The sequence below is a fragment of the Anoplophora glabripennis genome, unplaced genomic scaffold (assembly GCF_000390285.2).
Source record: "Anoplophora glabripennis isolate ALB-LARVAE unplaced genomic scaffold, Agla_2.0 scaffold584, whole genome shotgun sequence".
Lineage (NCBI taxonomy): Eukaryota > Metazoa > Arthropoda > Insecta > Coleoptera > Cerambycidae > Anoplophora > Anoplophora glabripennis.
The window spans coordinates 1,659-21,552 of NW_019416664.1; the positions used below are offsets into that span (position 1 = coordinate 1,659).

At 37.1% G+C, this 19,894-nt stretch overlaps 1 protein-coding gene across 2 annotated transcripts; it reads left to right on the plus strand.

The window, feature by feature from the left end:
* Positions 1-3,055: 3,055 nt before the first annotated feature.
* LOC108912676 (uncharacterized protein C45G9.7) lies at positions 3,056-16,078 on the plus strand. 2 transcript variants are annotated; one of them, XM_018717989.1, is made up of 4 exons: positions 3,056-3,128; positions 3,212-3,289; positions 3,410-3,523; positions 15,732-16,078. In XM_018717989.1, exons 2-4 carry the CDS (start codon positions 3,233-3,235, stop codon positions 15,918-15,920), a joined length of 360 nt encoding a protein of 119 aa, XP_018573505.1. In that variant the 5' UTR covers positions 3,056-3,128; positions 3,212-3,232; the 3' UTR covers positions 15,921-16,078. The 2 variants fall into 2 exon arrangements, with proteins under 2 accessions (XP_018573505.1, XP_018573506.1); XM_018717990.2 differs by having other exon boundaries at positions 3,102-3,128; positions 3,208-3,289.
* Positions 16,079-19,894: the final 3,816 nt, after the last annotated feature.

A 19,894-nucleotide genomic window follows, 5' to 3' on the forward strand; every position in this document is an offset into this window, starting at 1 on the left:
TATGTGTGGTATGGTTGGGTAGGGTAGTGCGGCTATGCAGCCTGGGATGCGCTTTGCCAAGGTGGCCCTTAGGCTAGCGCGGGAGGGGAGGGGTAAGGAGGGTATGGGGGGTGTGTATGTGTGTGTGTGTGTCGTTGTCTTCGTTTCTTGATCCTAGCTGTCTCTGAAACAGAAAAGGTTAGCGGGCAGGGGGGGGGGGGGTTATTGGGGTGTTCACCCAGGGTCAAAAAGTTGGTGTCTAGGTCTTTTGTGTTTGTCGGTCACGTCGGGTACGTAGTCAACGGCTTGCCTGAGGAGGGGATTGTCGTGTCTAGCGGCTACGTCAAATCGTTTCTCCGCGTTTTGTCTTATTGTTTGTGTAGCGTTTGTGTATTGTAAGTCTCGTAATATGTCAGTGTTTCTTACGTACCAGGGCGCGTCGGTGGCCGTGCGGAGGGCTATGTTTTCCACAGCCTGTAATGACTTTAAGTGGCTTTTTGCCGCGTGACCCCACGCCGTGGAGGCGTAGGTTAGCTGCGGTTGAAGTACCACCTTGATAAGCGTTCGCTTATTCCTTAAACTGAGGGTGTTTCCACCTTTGAGTAAGGGATAGAGCCTAGCCCTGGTGGTCTTCGCTCGCGCCACCGTCTCCACGATGTGCGGTTTCCACGTGAGACGCTGGTCCATCGTCACGCCCAGGTATCGTGTTTGTCGATTCCAGGAGATAGGTTCCTGGGATAGTGTCAGTCTGTCCAGGTTTTGTGGGATTTTTCGTTTGGTAAAAAGGATAGCCGAACTTTTGTTGGGATTAATTTTGACTTTCCACCTGTTGCACCAGGTTTCAAGTTGGTCTAAGGAGTTTTGGAGGAGGGAGACGGAATATCTAGGATCTACGGATTGGGATGTGATTGTCAGGTCGTCGGCGTATAAGTATATGTTGGTGTTGGGGGGATGTGGGATGTCGGAGTTGTAAATGGTGTATAGGTGTGGAGACAGGACGGTGCCCTGGGGGACACCGGCCTCCATGGGACGGGTGGTGGAAAGGGAATCTTGGATTTGGATGCGGAATTTTCGGTGGTGTAGGTAGGATTTTATGAGTTTGGTAAAGGATATGGGATATTGGTTGGTGAGCATTTTCATCAGTAGGCCTTCATGCCAAACCGTATCGAAGGCCTTTGCGACGTCCAGGAAGACAGCACCAGTGTACTGTCCCCTGTTGAAGGCCGCCGTGATGTGCTCGGTAAGGCGAAGGATTTGGAGTTCAGTGGAGTGATTGGGTCGGAAGGCGAACTGCTCGTCTGGAATGACTTGCAGTTCTTGGGAGTGGGTTCTTAGACGGGTTAGGATAATTTTTTCCACCACTTTGCTCAAAGCCGGGAGCAGGCTAATGGGCCGGTAGTTGGATGGGATGGTGTGATCTTTGTTGGGTTTTGGGATAAGGATTATGTTTGCTGTTTTCCAGCGGGTAGGGAAGTGTCTTAGTCTGAGTGTCGCGTTTGTTATGTTTAGTAGGGCCATGAGGCCCTTGTGTGGTAGTCGTTTAAGTGTCGTGTTATGTATATTGTCGGGTCCGGGGGCTTTTCTGTTTTTAAGTCTGCGTATTGTCAGTCTTAGTTCGTCAGGTGTTGCGGGGAGGATTATGTCATTGTCTGGCTCTCTGTCGACGCGTCGGGCCGCGCGCTCAGCCACTATCTCGAATTCCTCGTCTTCGTCGGGCAGCTGAGGCAGTCTACACTGCAGTTCCAGGCTATCGGCGAAAGCCTCAGCCTTTTCCTGGTTCGTGTAAACCACCCCCACACTACCGTGGATTGGAGGAATTTTACGGCGAGCTGTCTGTCGCAGGGCCCTCTGCGTTTTCCAGAGGCTGTTGTCTTGTGGATCCAGCGACTCCAGGTGCCTAGCCCAGTTATCCTGGGCCAGTTCATCCAGAGCCGCCTTCACCCGTCTGTTAAGTACGTTTAAGTCATGTCTGTGTCGGGGGAGGCGGGTGCGGGTGGCAAGCCGTTTCGCACGTCGTCTGTCACGTATTAAGTTTTTTATGTCATCGGGGAGGGTGCCCCGGGGGTTTGTCAGTCGGGGGACAATAGTCTCCGTCGTAGTCTGAGTCAGGGCGTTTTTAATGTCAGTCTCAAGGGAGAGGATTGCCGCCTCCAGATCATGGGTGGTTTCGATGACTGGGAGCGCGATGTTTCCTTGCATTACTGCTCGGAAGCGCTCCCAGTCAGTGAACCTCCTCGTGAAGGTGCCTTCATATCTCTGTCTTCGCCCCAGATCCAGAAATATTGGATTGTGGGCAGAAGACCCTTCGTATTGGGTGGACATTTGGGCGTTTAACGGTATAGATTTTAAGAGGGCAATGTCGATAACGTCGGGGCGTCCTACGGGTCCGTAATGTGTCGGTTCTGTCGGTCCGAGTATCGTCAAGTCGTCGTGTCTGTCTTGGTAATTCAGCAGGACGCGACCTCTTGTGGTCGTCGTCCCGCTGTGCCATATGGGGGACTTCGCGTTGAAGTCCCCGATGGCAATTGTCTGGGGCCAGTTCTATGCTGCGAACGTCAAGTCGTGTGTCTTGTTTAAATTTTAAGTGCACAAAAGAGCATCTAGACTTTATGGACACTGAAAATTTATACAAATAATAATTAAGTAGATAAGTATATTGAATATAGCAAATTATTTATTTTTTTAGTTTAAATGAAAAATATCTATTGTGATGTTACTGTATATGTTCCTAATAGTATTTATTATAAATGAACAGAAAATATGTATTATTTTTTTATATTTATATAATAAATTATTAACCAAACACATACTATATTTACTAGACATAACTGTTGGAACACGTCTTGTTTAAAAATAAATGTTCAGAAATTATGATAAAAAAATACATAAGTATATAAATTTATTTATGTCTTTGAGATCATTTTATATGTAAGACCCCTATCTATCCATAGCTCCATGTGTCTAAACATAATTGAACTATGGTCAGAACCATGGACCACAGATTTCTAACAATTTTAATATTTAGGGAAATCTAGGGATATTTTGTAACAATTCTAGGGATAACGCTTCTTGAGGTGTTGGCAACACTGTCTAGGGTTTGTGGTTTGTGATTGTAAATGCAACTGGGTGGGTGGAGCAAGTTTTCTTTTGTGAGTTTTTGAGTCACTGTTATTTTGAATCATATTATATTTATAGTAAGTACGTATACAGTAATATTTTATTTGCAAGGCAGTGGAAATAAAATATAATCAACATGTGTGCTAAAATGGCATTTCAACATCAAGCCGGAACGGCAATGAAGTGTTTAAGTGTAAGTACATATAATGTATATTTTAGAGAACTAGAATATTTTAAAATTCGGTATTTATTTTCTAATTTTATTACTTTTCATTGTCCTAAAAAAAATTTACATTATATTTTGCTTTTATAGATTCCTATTACACTTCACAAGGAAGTAGATGGGGATACAATGAGATGTGGCTTTAAAATCGGAGGAGGAATTGACCAGGACTTCCATAAAAGCCCGCAAGGATACACAGACAATGTAAATATTACTATTATTATTTATCTATAACTTACAGATTGTTATTTTTCAGAATAAAAGTAAATCATTACCATTGTCAGTTATAATAGTGTAATTTCTCCAAATGCCTACTTACAAGGAGAAGGTAAGGTAGTCGGATTTTTGTAATTTTTGATATTTATGGTACGTGTAGTTTGGACCTTGAATAAGAATTTTTCAAAGTAGTTTGACGCAACGTTCATAAATTACCGAGTTTTACCTGACAGCTAAATCTACTGGATGTGACACATTCTTCAACTTGGAGCGTGGCGTAATTGGTAGCGTTCGGGACTGACAGTCACGTGATCGCTGGTTCAAGTCCGTCGCGTGACATTTTTTTTTTTTTTTCAAAAAACGCACCATATTTTTTATTATTTTTTTTTCATCGAAAATTATGAACAAACGAAATATTATAATAGATACTTATGTATATGTAGGAATATTCTTCAAATATTTCATTAAAATGCACAATTGGTTGATAAACAATATTTATTATGAATTAACAATAAGGTTTCATTAAAAAAAAAAACAAACGAGGTAAGGCAGGATGTTCTTTTATTTTATATTTATGTTACTGTTTGACATTTTACGCAGTGTAGTAGGAGCCAGAATGGTAGCTATCATAAAAAAATGGGAAGCAGAAATTTTGTAAGCATCTAGCTTCCTTTCTTTTTCTTTTTTTGATCTCGCAAATTATGAACAAACGAAATATGAGAACTGGATGTAGGAATATTCTTCAAGTGTTTAATTAACATTTTGAGCTAGGTTGTGTGGGTCGTCCACTGTGTTTAGAAAAACCGCTTACAGAACACACCTGCTCGGGCATAAAAAGTTTCGGTAAATTCCACAAAGGGTAGAGAAGCATCGAAACTGTGTGATGAAAAAACAATCTTTAAAATGTTAACAAAATTTGCTTCGACGTCGATATTTTGAAAACAAAATGCGCCTGTAAAAAAATAACATTTACACGATGTGCTAGAGCTTAAAAAATTTCTGTTTCCCATGTTTCTATGATAACTATCATTCTGGCTTATGCCACACTGCGTAAAATGCCAAATACTAAAAATAAAATAAAACACCTACCTGACCTCGTTTGTTTTTTTTTAAAGAAACGATTGTTAATTCATAATAAATATTGTTTATCAACCAATTGTGCATTTTAATGAAATATTTGAAGAATATTCCTACATATACATAAGTATTTATTATAATATTTCGTTTGTTCATAATTTTCGAGATGAAAAAAATAAAAAAAAACCATATGGTGCGTTTTGAAAAAAAAAAAAAAATGTCACGCGACAGACTCGAACCAGCGATCTCGTGACTGTCAGTGCCGAACGCTACTAATTAGGCCACGCTCCCAGTTGAAGAATGTGTCACACCTAGTGGATTTAGCTGTCGGGTAAAACTTCAAAATCGATTATCTCGGTAATTTATGAACGTTGCGTCGAACTACTTCGAAAAATTCATATTCAAGGTCCAAACTACACGTACCATAAATATCAAAAATTACAAAAATCCGACTACCTTACCTTCTCCTTGTTAGTAGGTACTGCTTTTTAGAAAATGTGGGAAACACAAAATGTGTACATTTTTGGTAACTCCAAAAAATCTTAATTGATTAGACCTTACCTCTGTGTGCATTATTAGAAAAGATCTGCATTTGCTTACACATACCAATAATGTACTAGTATTACATCATTACTCTACATTGAAATACTTTTCTCTCTCTTAGTTATGTAACAGTCTGTGATTTGTAGATCAGTTATTTTTTTAATGGAAGCTATAGTTGGCCATGGCTCAGCCAAAAAGGGGTGTTTTATGCTTACGGAAAATAAGTGTTTGTCAAAAGTATCTTAAAAAGTAAAAAATTATAGCCATTTCTTTTTTTTTTCTAATTTGAAAAAGAAAGCATAGAGATAACCGTGACTAAAACATGCACTACTACACAAAATTTACTGCTATTGCTCTAAAAACATTTATATTTTCATTTCATCGGTAAGGTAAATGAAAATTTAATAAAAAAATTAGGCATCTTGTTATTACAAAATGTTATTTCATATTTATTTAAATGAAATATTACACTTATTTCAAAAATAGAAAACATAAAAATATCATTAAGTGTTTAACAAATATTGAAGATAACCAACATCTCTCAAGAGTTTGACCAATCCGTTTGTTAATAGAGAACAGTTTGTTTAACATTTAAATAAAATTATTATACTTTATGGTTTTAGAATAAGTGTAATCTTTTTGTTATATATTTCTCACTATATGTGCTAAGAAAAAATTAAACAAGATGCACTGTATATTACATACTATTTTAACGCTTCTAATTTACTTAGGTTAATGCAGTCATTTCTAACAGATTATTTTATTTTCAAATTTACACATCAGTTTTTTAATGCCATTAATTTAGACTACTATTCCAATATTGACACCCATTACATCAAAACTTTTAAAATATAAAAAGTTATAACACTTCATTTTAAAGATAATGTTTTTTATTAACATTGTCAACAAACAGAATTTCTGAAATGAAAATGTGTTAATTATGACAGAAGAAAACTTTTTCTTTGAAGAATATATTAATTCATTTCTTATTTATAATTTTCCAGTTTAATTATTTAAAAGAAATTGCTAATTTTTAGAAATGAAATAAGTTTTTTTTGTCATTAAAAATCAAACAGTACTTGTATACAAATCAGTAATTTTCTGACATTAGTCAGCAGAGCACTATAGTAAATAATGTAACAAAAAATATAATGTGTAATAAAAAGACTACCTATATGCAATGTATTTCATATTGACATAATAAATTGATAATTCTGATATTCTATCTAGAAAGGTAACAACCTTCAAATGGTGTTTTTATTAAAAAAGAGCTTACCTAATCGGGTATATAAAGGGTGATTCACTTTTTATGATTAGGACTTTAACCATCGATAGATCTCGTCAAAATAATATGATTTTGGAGTATACACTTTTTCTTCCAAATGCTTCCTTTTAGAGTATAAGTTCTTGAAAAAACATTTTTTTTTTTTTTTCTTAACGATAAAAGCCATTTGTTTTATATTTAGTACGAATGAAAAGCTCTATCGATTTTATAAATTATTTTGAAGATAAATCAATCATAGGCGTTTCATAAGGAGCTCTGATAACCCCTACTTTTAATATAATTTGTACGCCACTGGAAATTTTTGAAAATAAATATATATTTTTTTTACACTGCGGTTTATTCTACAAAAAAAAAGGTCACTTACTATTTTTAAATGAAATGCTTGGTTTTTGAGAAAAATGGCTTCTTATGAATTTCTTACATGTGAAATGATTAAGTTTTTTAAACAAAGTAATACAGAATAAAGTATTTAATATTGAGAAACAAACAGAAATAACAATTAACAATAGAGAACAAAAGAAAAAGTATCACCTTGTGGGTACACATGTTTGCAAGTGACCCATATTAGAAAGCACAACGTCAAGAGCGCCGCAGGACGCCGCAGGACGCCGCAGGACGCCGCCGGACGAACCAGCGTTCCAAGAAGGGCTGCTGGCGCCGGTCACCAGACGCGTACCCATGAACGACCGACTTAAACGACGGACTCTCCAACGAACACTCACCCTGTTAACACGTCTTTCCATACACAAGTTTTCTGTACACCAGTTTTCAATAAAATTCTTTATTATTACCGTTGAGAGAGCGTTTATTTCTTGCTGTACAGCGAAAGCAACCCTCAAGTGGTGACCCCGACGTGATCTTTTCAACGAAAGTACGCGAATTTGTGCAATAAGAGTGGTTTATATTTCGCGCAACGCAGCAAGCAACATGAGCCTCAACGAAGAAAACCAAGTCGAAAATTATGCCGCGACGGAAGTGAATCATGTAGCAGTGAAACTTCCACCATTTATTTCGGACGATGTAGAGATGTGGGTTCAGGTTGTGGATAGAAGTTTTCGACTAGCGCGTGTGACAAGTGAAGAAACAAAGTTTGACTACCTCGTTACTGCTCTAGATAGGAACGTAATGAGTGAAGTGCGCGACCTGTTAATGAATCCACCCCGAGACAAGCCTTATTCCGCACTTAGGGCAGCTTTAATAAGCCGATTGAGTACGTCTCAGGAACAAAAAACGAGGCGACTCCTAGAGCGCGAAGAAATCGGGGACTCGAAACCGTCCCAGTTTTTGCGAAGATTAAAGGCTTTGGCAGGATCTACCGTTTCCGATTCGCTCCTTCGCACGCTGTGGATAGGGCGCCTGCCGTCTAGTGTCCAGGCAATTCTCGCGACACAGAAGAATGCCGCGTTGGACGATGTCGCGGAGCTGGCCGACGCTGTTATGGAGACAGTAATGCCCGGCACAGCACTCCAGGAGGTGGCCAAATCCAGTCCAGAAGACGACAGACTAAAACGCATCGAGCAGCAGTTAGTGGAGATGTCGCAGGCAATGGCGAAGCTATTCGCGAGTGAACCGCGGCGACCGACGACGAGAACTTCCAGATCGCGTTCGCAAGACCGATCGCGAAGCCGTGACAGTGACAGTGGTCAGTGCTGGTATCACCAACGTTTTGGTGACCGCGCTCGCGTGTGCCGCGATCCGTGCACGTATCGTCCGGGAAACGAGACGGGCAGTCGGTGATGGCGAACAGCGACCCGTGCCCGATTCCGCGCCGTTTGTACGTTACGGATACGTACTCCAAGGTCCAGTTTCTCATCGATACGGGTGCTGATCTTTGTGTATATCCGCGTGCGCTAGTGAAATCGTCGCGATCGAAATCAACGTATGAACTTTCCGCGGCAAATGGAACCTCAATTGCTACGTACGGCACAGTGACAATGACATTAAACCTCCGGTTGCGTCGTTGTTTTACATGGCAATTTGTCGTCGCAGACGTCTCAAAACCGATAATTGGTGCAGACTTTTTATCTTTTTATGGACTACTGGTGGACGTGCGCAACAAAAGGTTGCTTGACGAAACAACGCGAATTACGTCTCCAGGCCAACTCGCGCATTCTGCGACACCCTCAGTGAAAACAATTTCCGGGGAATCCGTGTTCCATCGCCTACTCAAGAAGTATTCGGACATTACGCGTCCTGCAGCTCCTTCTGCGGCTGTACAACACCAAACCAGGCACTACATCGAAACAACACCTGGTCCCCCCGTCGCTGAGAAACCGCGTAGATTAGCGCCAGACAAATTGCGAGCAGCGAAAAAGGAATTCGACGATATGCTAAAATTAGGTATCGCCCGTCCTTCGAGCAGTGCGTGGGCGTCACCCTTACACCTCGTGCCAAAAAAGGGTGAAGAATGGCGACCATGTGGCGATTATCGTAGGCTTAACGCACGAACGCGTCCAGACCTATATCCTGTGCGACATATTCAGGACTTTGCACAATCACTTCGAGGTAGGAAATTATTTTCGACCATCGACCTGATTCGCGCTTTTCACCAAATCCCCGTCGCGGAAGAAGACATTCCTAAGACGGCGATCACCACACCTTTCGGGTTATTTGAGTTCACGCATATGACCTTTGGGTTACGCAATGCAGCTCAAACCTTCCAACGCTTCATCGACGAAGTTTTACGCGACTTAGATTTCTGCTACGCGTACATCGACGACATCCTTGTAGCTTCATCGTCTGAAGAGGAACACCTGCGTCACCTGGAAACACTGTTCCAGCGACTGCGGCAGTACGGCGTCGTAATTAACTCCACAAAGTGCGTGTTCGGACAAAGCAAAGTGAAATTCCTCGGTTATCTGGTGTCAAGTGAGGGCACACGGCCGCTTCCCGAAAAGGTCGAGGCAATAAAAGACTACCCGCTGCCTACGACAATAAAGCAATTACGACAATTCCTTGGCGCACTTAACTTTTACCGCCGGTTCGTACCCAACGCAGCAGGTACCCAGGCGCCACTGAATGACCTGCTTAAAGGGGATGTGAAAGGGAAAGCACCCATAAATTGGACAGAAAACGCGAAAAGTGCTTTCGAAGCGGCGAAAGAGAGCTTAGCACAGGCAGCTCTACTCGCGCACCCCGGCGAAAATACGCAAATTGCTCTAGTGTGTGACGCTTCTGACTTTGCAATTGGTGCCGTAGTGCAACAAAAAGTTGAGGACGATTGGGAACCGCTAGGGTATTTCTCGAAAAAACTTAACCCAGCTCAGTGCAAATACGCTGCTTACGACCGCGAACTTCTTGCGATTTACGAAGCAGTTAAATACTTCCGGCATATGGTCGAGGCAAGAACATTTACGATTTACACCGATCATAAGCCTCTCACGTTTGCCTTCGCGAAAAAGTCGAGTCAGTGTACACCGCGACAATTCCGCTATCTAGACTTCATTGGCCAGTTTACGACAGACATTCGTCACATGGCTGGTCGCGAGAACGTTGTAGCGGATGCCTTGTCCAGGGTAAACGAAATACGCGCGACTTTAGACTATGAGGCACTCGCAGCATCGCAACAAAATGACGACGAAATCAAGGAGTACATCGACGGACAACACGGCCTCACACTCAAGCGGATCAAAATACCTGACACGAACGCGACTGTATTTTGTGACGTATCTACGGACGTGGCCCGGCCGTTTATCACCAAGCCATTTCGTAGAGTAGTGTTCGACTCGATGCATGGTCTTTCGCATCCCGGAATTAACGCCACAGTCAAACTCCTTACGCAACGCTTCGTCTGGCCGTCAATAAAGCGTGATAGCAGACAATGGGCACGTTGCTGCGTCGAATGTCAACGCGCAAAAGTAACACGACACGTGACTTCTCCGACAGGTTCATTTCAACCTTCGTCAACGAGATTTGAACATATCCACGTGGATATCGTTGTGATGCCGCCATCCGAGGGCTACCGCTACTGCTTAACCTGCGTAGACCGTTTCACCAGGTGGCCAGAAGCAATCCCGCTAGAGAACCAGGAGGCAGAAACTGTAGCTCGCGCCTTATATGCGAATTGGATATGCAGATTTGGATCACCCCTGCGAATAACAACGGATCAGGGTCGACAGTTCGAATCGCACCTATTCAAACGCCTGAATAGTTTACTAGGTACGACTCATCTCCGAACCACCGCATATCACCCAGCAGCAAATGGCATGGTAGAGCGTTTTCACCGCCAACTAAAAGCAGCAATAAAATGCCACCAAAACGATCGATGGACTAGCATTCTTCCCACTGTGCTATTGGGAATACGTGCAGCATGGAAAGAAGACATTCAAGCTACCGCGGCCGAGATGGTGTACGGACAACATCTACGCCTACCCGGAGAATTTCTTCATTCCCGCAGGACAAACGACGAGCTCAGCACCGAAGCGAATTTTGTTAAGGACCTCAGACATCATATGGAAAGCTTACGTCCAGCCGCAGTTAAACGCCATGGCGACAAGACGCCATTCGTTTTTAAAGACTTGGCAACAGCGACACATGTGTTTGTGCGTGCGGACGGCGTTAAAACACAACTACAGAACCCATATGATGGTCCGTTTACAGTGATTAAACGCGACGACAAAACATTCACGGTGCTAGTACGTGGTCGTGAAGTTAAAGTGTCCATAGACAGAGTCAAACCGGCGTATTGTTTGAATGATGCGACAGATACCAGGAACGAGAACAATAGCCTTCCATCAACTTCTGCCCCATTATCCGTGCCAACCACACCCAAGGCAATTACCACTAGGTCCGGCAGAAGGGTCCGTTTCCCTGACCGGCTGCAAATTCCGTGATGGCATCCATACTGGCAGGGGGGTGTGTGGGTACACATGTTTGCAAGTGACCCATATTAGAAAGCACAACGTCAAGAGCGCCGCAGGACGCCGCCGGACGAACCAGCGTTCCAAGAAGGGCTGCTGGCGCCGGTCACCAGACGCGTACCCATGAACGACCGACTTAAACGACGGACTCTCCAACGAACACTCACCCTGTTAACACGTCTTTCCATACACAAGTTTTCTGTACACCAGTTTTCAATAAAATTCTTTATTATTACCGTTGAGAGAGCGTTTATTTCTTGCTGTACAGCGAAAGCAACCCTCAACCTAATTAACAAGGAGAAGGCAAGGTGATCGGATTTTTGTAATTTTTGATATTTATGATACGTGTAGTTTATACATTGAATAAGAATCTTCCGAAGTAGTTCGATGCTGGAAGTAATCGTAAGTCGTCAAGTACAGTATTTAAATTTCTTTGTTTGAAAAACTTAACCATTTCACATGTAATGATTCCATTTTTCTCAAAAACCAAGCATTTCATTTAAAAATAGTAAGAGACCTTTTTGCTGTAGAATAAGCCGCAATGATAAAAAATATGTAGTGGATACAAATTATATTAAAAATAGGGGTTATCAGAGCTCCTTACGGACGCCTATGATTGATCTATTTTCACAATAATTTGTAAAATTGATAGAGATTTTTATTCGTACACTTCATACTAAATATAAAAAGAAATGGCTTTCATAGTTTAAGAAAAAATAAATAAAAACCAAAAAAAAATGTTTTTCAAGAGCTTATGTCTCTAAAAGGAAGCCTTTGGAAGAAAAACTGTATACTTCAAAATGACATTATTTTGACGAGATCTATAGATGGTTAAAGTCCTAATTATAAAAAGTGAATCACTCTGTATACATATGGCAATTTTTTTTATAATTTTTTTTTTCATTTTTATTGCTCTTATCGAATGTAATAAGTGCCAAAATAAGTTACGCTCAGTTGCAATGAAAATATAAGAGGTTACTTTAGGGAATAATGTTTTTAATCGTTTAACAGTTGATATTGTTACAAGAGTTCTTTGTTTATATTTTGATTCATATAAATTCTTCTTCAATATTTTCTAGATTAAAATTTGACACTTACCCTCTTAATACTATAGTGTTTTTCAAATCCATGTGATAACTTCAGGAGGTTCTTTGGATCATTTAAGACCAGATATCTTTTGTACCATTTTTTTATTTAAAGTGCTTTCTCTTGGTTTATGAAATGCATTTCTAAAAGCATCCGTTTTATGACCTGTAGAATTTGCATGAAAGTGCATAAGTGTCCGGCCTTAGTCAAATATCACTTTTATGTGAAGAAATACGATATTTAATATTTCTAGATGTTTGGCATATGTATTACTTACTACAATATGTATATACAATTAATTTTATACATTACATTTGATTTATCTTCAGTCTTTAACCTTTGAGGACGAATTTCCCAAATTGTTTATTGTTTTATTAGCAATTGTCATATTTTTTTTAACTTTTTTAACATTTGGTGCAAATTTTTTTATATATGAAAATTATTAATATTTTTTGATATTTGTATTTAATATATGTATTATTAATACTTTGCCTGTTACTATCATTAAGTATATTTTAGATCTCTTATTTGTAAAATGAAGTTTGTAACTTAAGGAGGTTCATCTGATATGGAATTGCCAAACAAATATTCATAAAAAAATTAATATAAGCTTATTAATATGAAGCAAATCCTCAGAAAAAATTATGACTAGTTTGGATACCTAAGAGATGAGATATTAATAAAATAATTTTTCACGATTTAGTACGAAGTCTTATGAGAATGCAGATTTTTTGGTCTTTCCACTTAGAATGTGCAACAATTGATAAACAGTTTCCACAGCAACTTGTATAAATAGGAAACCGATATCTAAGGAACCGTATGACAGCTCGTAGAAATCGATTAGGTACTTGTAAAATACATAATTTATAATAATTCTCCTTCAAACTGCTGTTGTTGACTAACGATAGTGGCAACACGCTTCTCGACGTAGCATAGTACTTGACAGGTGTGACATATGATGTATATTTCAAGCTTAGGCATCCAAACAAACAGAATGATCGAACGCGAGCGAGCGAACGCCGAGCCGAGCGCGCCAGCCAAGTGCAATGTTGCCAAATCTAAAGGTTTACTACTTTAGTCACAAGCGAATCTACAGAAACTCTCATTTGACTGTAGACGTACCCGATAAAACTCCCTAATTTTTCAGGGTACAAACTTCCAAGAAATAATTTATTTAAATTCTATATCTGGAAAAATTTATGTATTTTATATAATATCACGTAGTATAAAAGAAAGGTTTACTTATTGCATGTGTTAGTGCACAAAAATTGATAATACAAAGATATTTTAAGTTTTCACACATTTAATTCTATTTATCTCGTGAACTAATAACTTTACAGCTTAGATAATAAGGACCTTTTTTATAGCAAATTTAATTTGCTATAAAAATGTCATTTACGTCTTTGCTCTAACTCTAGTCATATATGAGAAAAATGTAAAAATAGATAAAAATTAAAAAAAAAAAACATTTTTTAGCAGTGAAACCGTTCAAGTCTCGTAAATCCTACTATGAGCACTTTCAGAGAACAAAGATTCCCCATAATTATTGCCTATGGACAATAAAATAACATTAAATGCAGCTGAGAACTAAAAAAAAAACAAGTTTACGTGTTAAATGAATAGGAAAATTTTAAAATCAAATAGTGAGTACTAAAAATTAAAATTGAGATAAAAAATTTGGTGACATTTTTTTTTCCAATATTTAGAACAATATTTCGTCAAAAAAAAAAGAAATGTAAATATTAAACGAAGCACCCTAATATAATATATACACGGTGTCCCATTTTAAATAACGCATTGCAAGCACTATCAGGAAAAACCTTTTAGACAAAAGTTGTAGGGTTCTGGTGACTTTGACCTTGATACAAAGGCCAACCATAGAAGTTATTTAAAGGTCAACTTGGATTTTTATGTATGATAGGTGTATTTCTGACTCCGGAAATGGATAGAGTAAAAAATTTTATATTCAGATATGTCTTTATGTTATGGGTCAAAGTGACCCTAAAGGGTTATTTTAGGGTAAAATAAGGATCTGAATAAGATTGTGCTATATTTTTCGGGAAGCACTTATGACGAAAGATTCTGGTTGAAAGTTGTATGGTTTGATGGGATCATATGATGATGACCTTGACCATGACCTAGAGGTCAAGCTTGAAGGTTATTTGAAGGTCGAATCAAAGTACGAAATAGGAGCACCCTGTTTGCAGCACCATTATGTTAAGGCAAGATCCTTATGGCCCAGCCTGTCAAGGCAAGTTCGCTAAAATTTATCCAGTTAAAACAGGGTCACTTTGACCCGGCCATTCGGTTCAAGCGATCTTGCCTTTACTGACTGTACCCTAACGATCTTATCTTAACTTAATGGGGATGCAAACAGGGTCCTCCTATTTTTTTAACATGATTTGACCTTCAAAGAACCTTCAATCTTGATTTCTAGGTCATGGTCAAGGTCATCATCCCCATCAAACCATAAAACTCAACGAGAATCCGTCGTCGTAAGTGCTTTCCCGAAAAATATCACACAATCTTATTCAGAACCTTATTTGACACTAAAATTACCTTTTTGACCCGTAACATAAAGACGTATCTCCCGCTCTATTCATTTCCGGTGGCAAAAATACATCTATCATATCTAAAAATCCAAGTTGACCTTCAAATGACCCCCTACTGTCCTCCTTTTATTTGCTAATAGAGAGACAGAGGAGATACTTAAGGGCGCCATATTCTTTAAATAGTGTTTTCCACAAAGACAAATAATTTCAAACATTTAATAACTGAATAATCTAAAGCTTATCAAATAATAGGAATGTTATGTCATGCCATCTGGGTATTTAAAAGACGCCGCACTCCGCCGCAGTAAAACTAATAAACAGGTGCAAAAAAACGATCCATTCTTCCGAAAACATCAAGGTTTTAGGTACTGAAATCTACGAAAATACTAACTTTTTTATATACAACTTCACATGTAAATATTCTTATAACATGTACTTGCTTAGTCCTACATATGAAATTGTTTACTTTTATTTATAAGTATGTGAAGATAATGCTTAAAATGTGGAGTTAGGATAACAGCAAACACATGTTTTACAAACGCTTTTTTTTAGTTATTATTTTGAGTAAATTTAAATAATAACAATGAATAAACAGAACATCAAGGTTTTTATTTTGTGTTTACTTTTGTTCTACACGTTTTACTTTTCAAGATTTCAGTACCTAGAAACGACAGTAATTTGACTATTTCTCGGCCAGGGATATGGCCACCTTAAATAAGAAGTGAATAATATTCGGTTATAAAACGCTACACATTTTTTTATGCAAACACTCCATTATATTCAATATTTTACAGGGCATATATGTGACGGAAGTACATGAATCTAGTCCGGCATCAAGGGCAGGTTTGCGAGTGCATGACAAGATTTTGCAGTGTAATGGATATGACTTCACAATGGTAACCCATAAAAAGGCAGTCAGCTACATAAAGAAACATCCTGTGTTAAATTTACTAGTTGCTAGAAAAGGAGTTACATCTACATAAATTTACATTTTTGAATGTATTTGTAGCATTCCATTTTTTAAGTTACCAAACAATTCCATTTTTAGTTAATAGTATACTTATTCACTGCATATCTGTACAAAGAGTTAGAGTATATATGTTCTATAAGTCTTGTTTTTATTTTATTATTAAATTTTTAAAGGAAATATATTATTTTTATTAATTTATTCATTGCAAATGTATGCAGACCATAATCGACCATAATGTCATTGTTTTTGTAATATATTACAAGTCTATCAAAAATACTTGAAACATGAATGGCCTTCGAGTGTGATGTATTTATCCTTACCTGGAAGTGTCAGTATCAGTTAGTATATGGTAAATATTATGGATGGACAATTTTATTTCAATAAAGTTCCAATAGCACTAATTTACATTAACAATCACAGAAACATTTATTTTATATAGACCTACCATAAAACATTCAAAAGAACCGAATTTCTTTTGTCTGCATGTTATGCAATGAAACAGCATTTATTATACAAAAAATAACCAAAAGTAATTTTTTTTGTAAATATCAGTTAATTGTCACAAAAACAAAATAAATTATAAACTAACACTTCCTAATTACATGGGAAATTTTAGAACTAATGTGACATAATTGTCTTGTCTTTTATTTGGTCTTTTTGGATCCTTCAACTCTCAAGAATTTTTAGATGGAGTTTTATTTAAAGCTGAGGAATTAGTAATAAATATGCCACCATAGTCATATTTTGATGAATAACGTCAAAACAAAAAAGTCACGGTCAATAATTTAAGGGATAAAAAGCAGTGGTTATCTTCTTTTCAAAAGAAGTATCGTCACAATAGAAAATTAGAAGTTGAAGCATATCATGATCTCAAAGCAAGTATCATCCTGTAAATTATTTTGAATGGTAATTCATAGATTTCATTAACCTTGAAAAAAAGGTTTATTGTACCAAATTTGAATAGATTATCTTAAAAAAAATGTTAAAAATGACAATAATTAAAACAATGCCACTGTGTATTTTAAAAACAACACTGCATTATGTTCATATAAACTTTTTTTCTTATTAAGAGTAAATGATATTGGGGAATGTACAGGTGATTGATTTATCTTGGGAAATGCATTTTTTTTTAATAGCTGAAGATAATTAAATTCTAAAAATTATGTTATATTTTCAGAGGCTGTCACTCAAATGTAACATTAACAAATTTTAGTTATACAACTCCCGTTGGTGCTTTCTAGTATTTTTTTTTAATAGAAATATACCCCCTGTTTAGAGGGGTAGAGGTGAAATTTCAATATCACTTGACTATATGTAATATTGCTTAGTTTTCAAGATATAAAAAGTCAGTCCTTTTTTTTCCAAATATGTGACATTTATTCATTCAAAAAGCACAGCTGTGATTATGTTTGTAAACCATTAAAAAGGATATTTTTCATGTGTAAATCAGCCGAAATTTTGTTTGGATTTTTGGAGATCATTCCCAATGATCTAAAATATCATGAGATATATTGATAGCTAAAATTTCCTGACCATTAGGGGCCACATTTTCTGTGTCTTCCGATGTTATATAATCCTTGATCCTCAAGAAGTTTGGTAGATCGGCTTCGATCTGAACCACAGAAGTTGCCATTATGGATGGCTTATGAATTTCTCCTGAATATGTAATAATAATATCCTGTAATAATAATCCTTCTGTAATATAATATGGTAATGAATTTCTCCTGTAATATGAGATAGATCCCAACTCTTAGAGTTTGGATTCTATTGAGATTTGAGGTTGTATCTTGCGGAAAACGAACTAGATTAGAAGCAGCATTCTGTTCATCTGTTACTACTGCTATTCTTATATCTCCAGCAATTCATTGAGAGCGTTTTAAAAATTTTAAGAATTTTTAATTTGTTTGTAGATAGTGGTTACCGGTAAAAATTGTTAATAAACTGCTTTTTCATAGGAGTGAGCTCGTTAACGCAGGTAACAATGAAACAAATCGTTCCAATAATAATAATTACAAATATTACTCGTTACCTTACATTGATTTTTTGACTAATTAACTAGGATTTTTTCTCCATATAACAATATAAAGTTGGCATTTAGGAATCAGTTAATGGTGGGGAGTTTGTTTTCAAAATTAAAGGATAAGGACAACATATTGAATATGTCAGAAATAGTTTACTGCATTGCATGTAAAGACTGTCAAAAGGTTTATATAGGTCAAACAGGTAGATGTCTTAAGGATAAAAGTGACATTAGAAATCAAAAAATGTCTTGGACCTTAGCTAAACATGCTGTACAATGTAGTCATGATATTGTATATGATGAACTCTCGGTATTGGATGTACAAAGAAGGAATTTTCTAGAAATGACTCGGATTATGAAACACGAACCAAGTATGAATTCAGAAAAAGACATTGAAGGTCTGAATATTATTTATACATATCTGTTACATATTAAAAAAAAAACAATTTTGTACAAGTTGGTTCCCTTAATAGTAACATCCTGTAAATTAAAATTTGTAGGTATACATATATGAAAGACAGGTATACATCTAACAAACGATTCTTTCGCAAGTTTTCTACATTAATTTCTTACTCACATTTTTGTTTCCTTAATACTTATGCGGAGAACTTTAATATTTTTTCACTTTTTTCCTCCTTATCTGATATTCGTACCTAGAAGACCGACGAATTTGTTCATTTTGTTTGAATTCGGCTCTAGTCTGCCGTAGTTATGAATTTTAAAAATTTTTATATTTGTACAATTTTCCGTTTCCAACCTGTGATGTTTTTAATTATTTGTAATAACGACCTATGTCCGCGGTAGGTGTACCTATCATGTTGGCTAACAATGTAATTCTCACATAGTAAGTAATTTTTAATCGACTAATTTATAAGAAAATTCTAACTAGTACTTATTCTATTGTAGTTTTTTCCTGATGAAGAAACAAAATATAGTTTCGAAAGCTTGAAAATTTAACAAAGTGTAACTTTTTAATCCTTGAATGCATCCCCTTCTGAAAAAGAAATTTGGTTTTTAACTTAGACAGCCGTCTAACTTTTTGACTTACAAAATAATAGAAATTCTGTGTATAAATGTAAGTATAATATTCTCCATAAATATACTAATAATAATATCTCAGGATCTCAGGAATATTCTTCAAATGATATTCCTAGTACATTCTCAATAGGATACAGGTATCTAGTTAAAAAAATAAAATTTGTATGTAATAGGTAAAACAGTAATAAAACTGAATTCTCAGGCCCGGTTTTATGGGGAGAGCTACGGGGGTTACACGAGATCGGGGGGCCTCGGCGCCAAGATCTGGTAAAATCAAACCAGTGTAGATTTTGAAATTTTGACCTTTTTTTTTGAGAATCAAACCAAAAAGTGTTTAGAAGTCGCTGGGCGCGTGACCTTATTAAGTCGTTGATTGCGATTTTTTTAATTATTTAGAATCAAAGCAAAACGAGTTTAGGTTTTGAAATTTTATCTCGTTTTTTTTAAAGGGCCTCCATAGTTTGTAGCATGGACACTATACAAGGAGCCCGAACTACATGTAAACAAAAATCTTACAAAAATAAGAGGGCGCTAGTGTTCCATATGTCCCATATGTAGAGAAGGGAAAAAAAAAGCGGCAGTTTGAATTATAAATCAATCGTCATTTTTGTAATGTGTTAAAAATTTTAAAATAAATAATGTAAGCTACTTTGAATTATATAAATCATGAAAATATGTCATTCCGGACTGTAATTAAACTAAATAGATAATAAAAAATATTAGCTTTATGAGAAGAATTTGGTGTTCGTAGAAAGAAACTAGTTTTCAAGGAATTTATGACGTGATCTTGTTAATATTAACCTATAAGTAAGGTTTATGTTTTTGATAATTACTTTGTTAAAGATTTTAGTTTAATGTTAGTAAAAAATAGTCACATTTTATACAGGAAGTTGCCTTTAAAAAAATAAGTAATTCTGTATTATTAATAT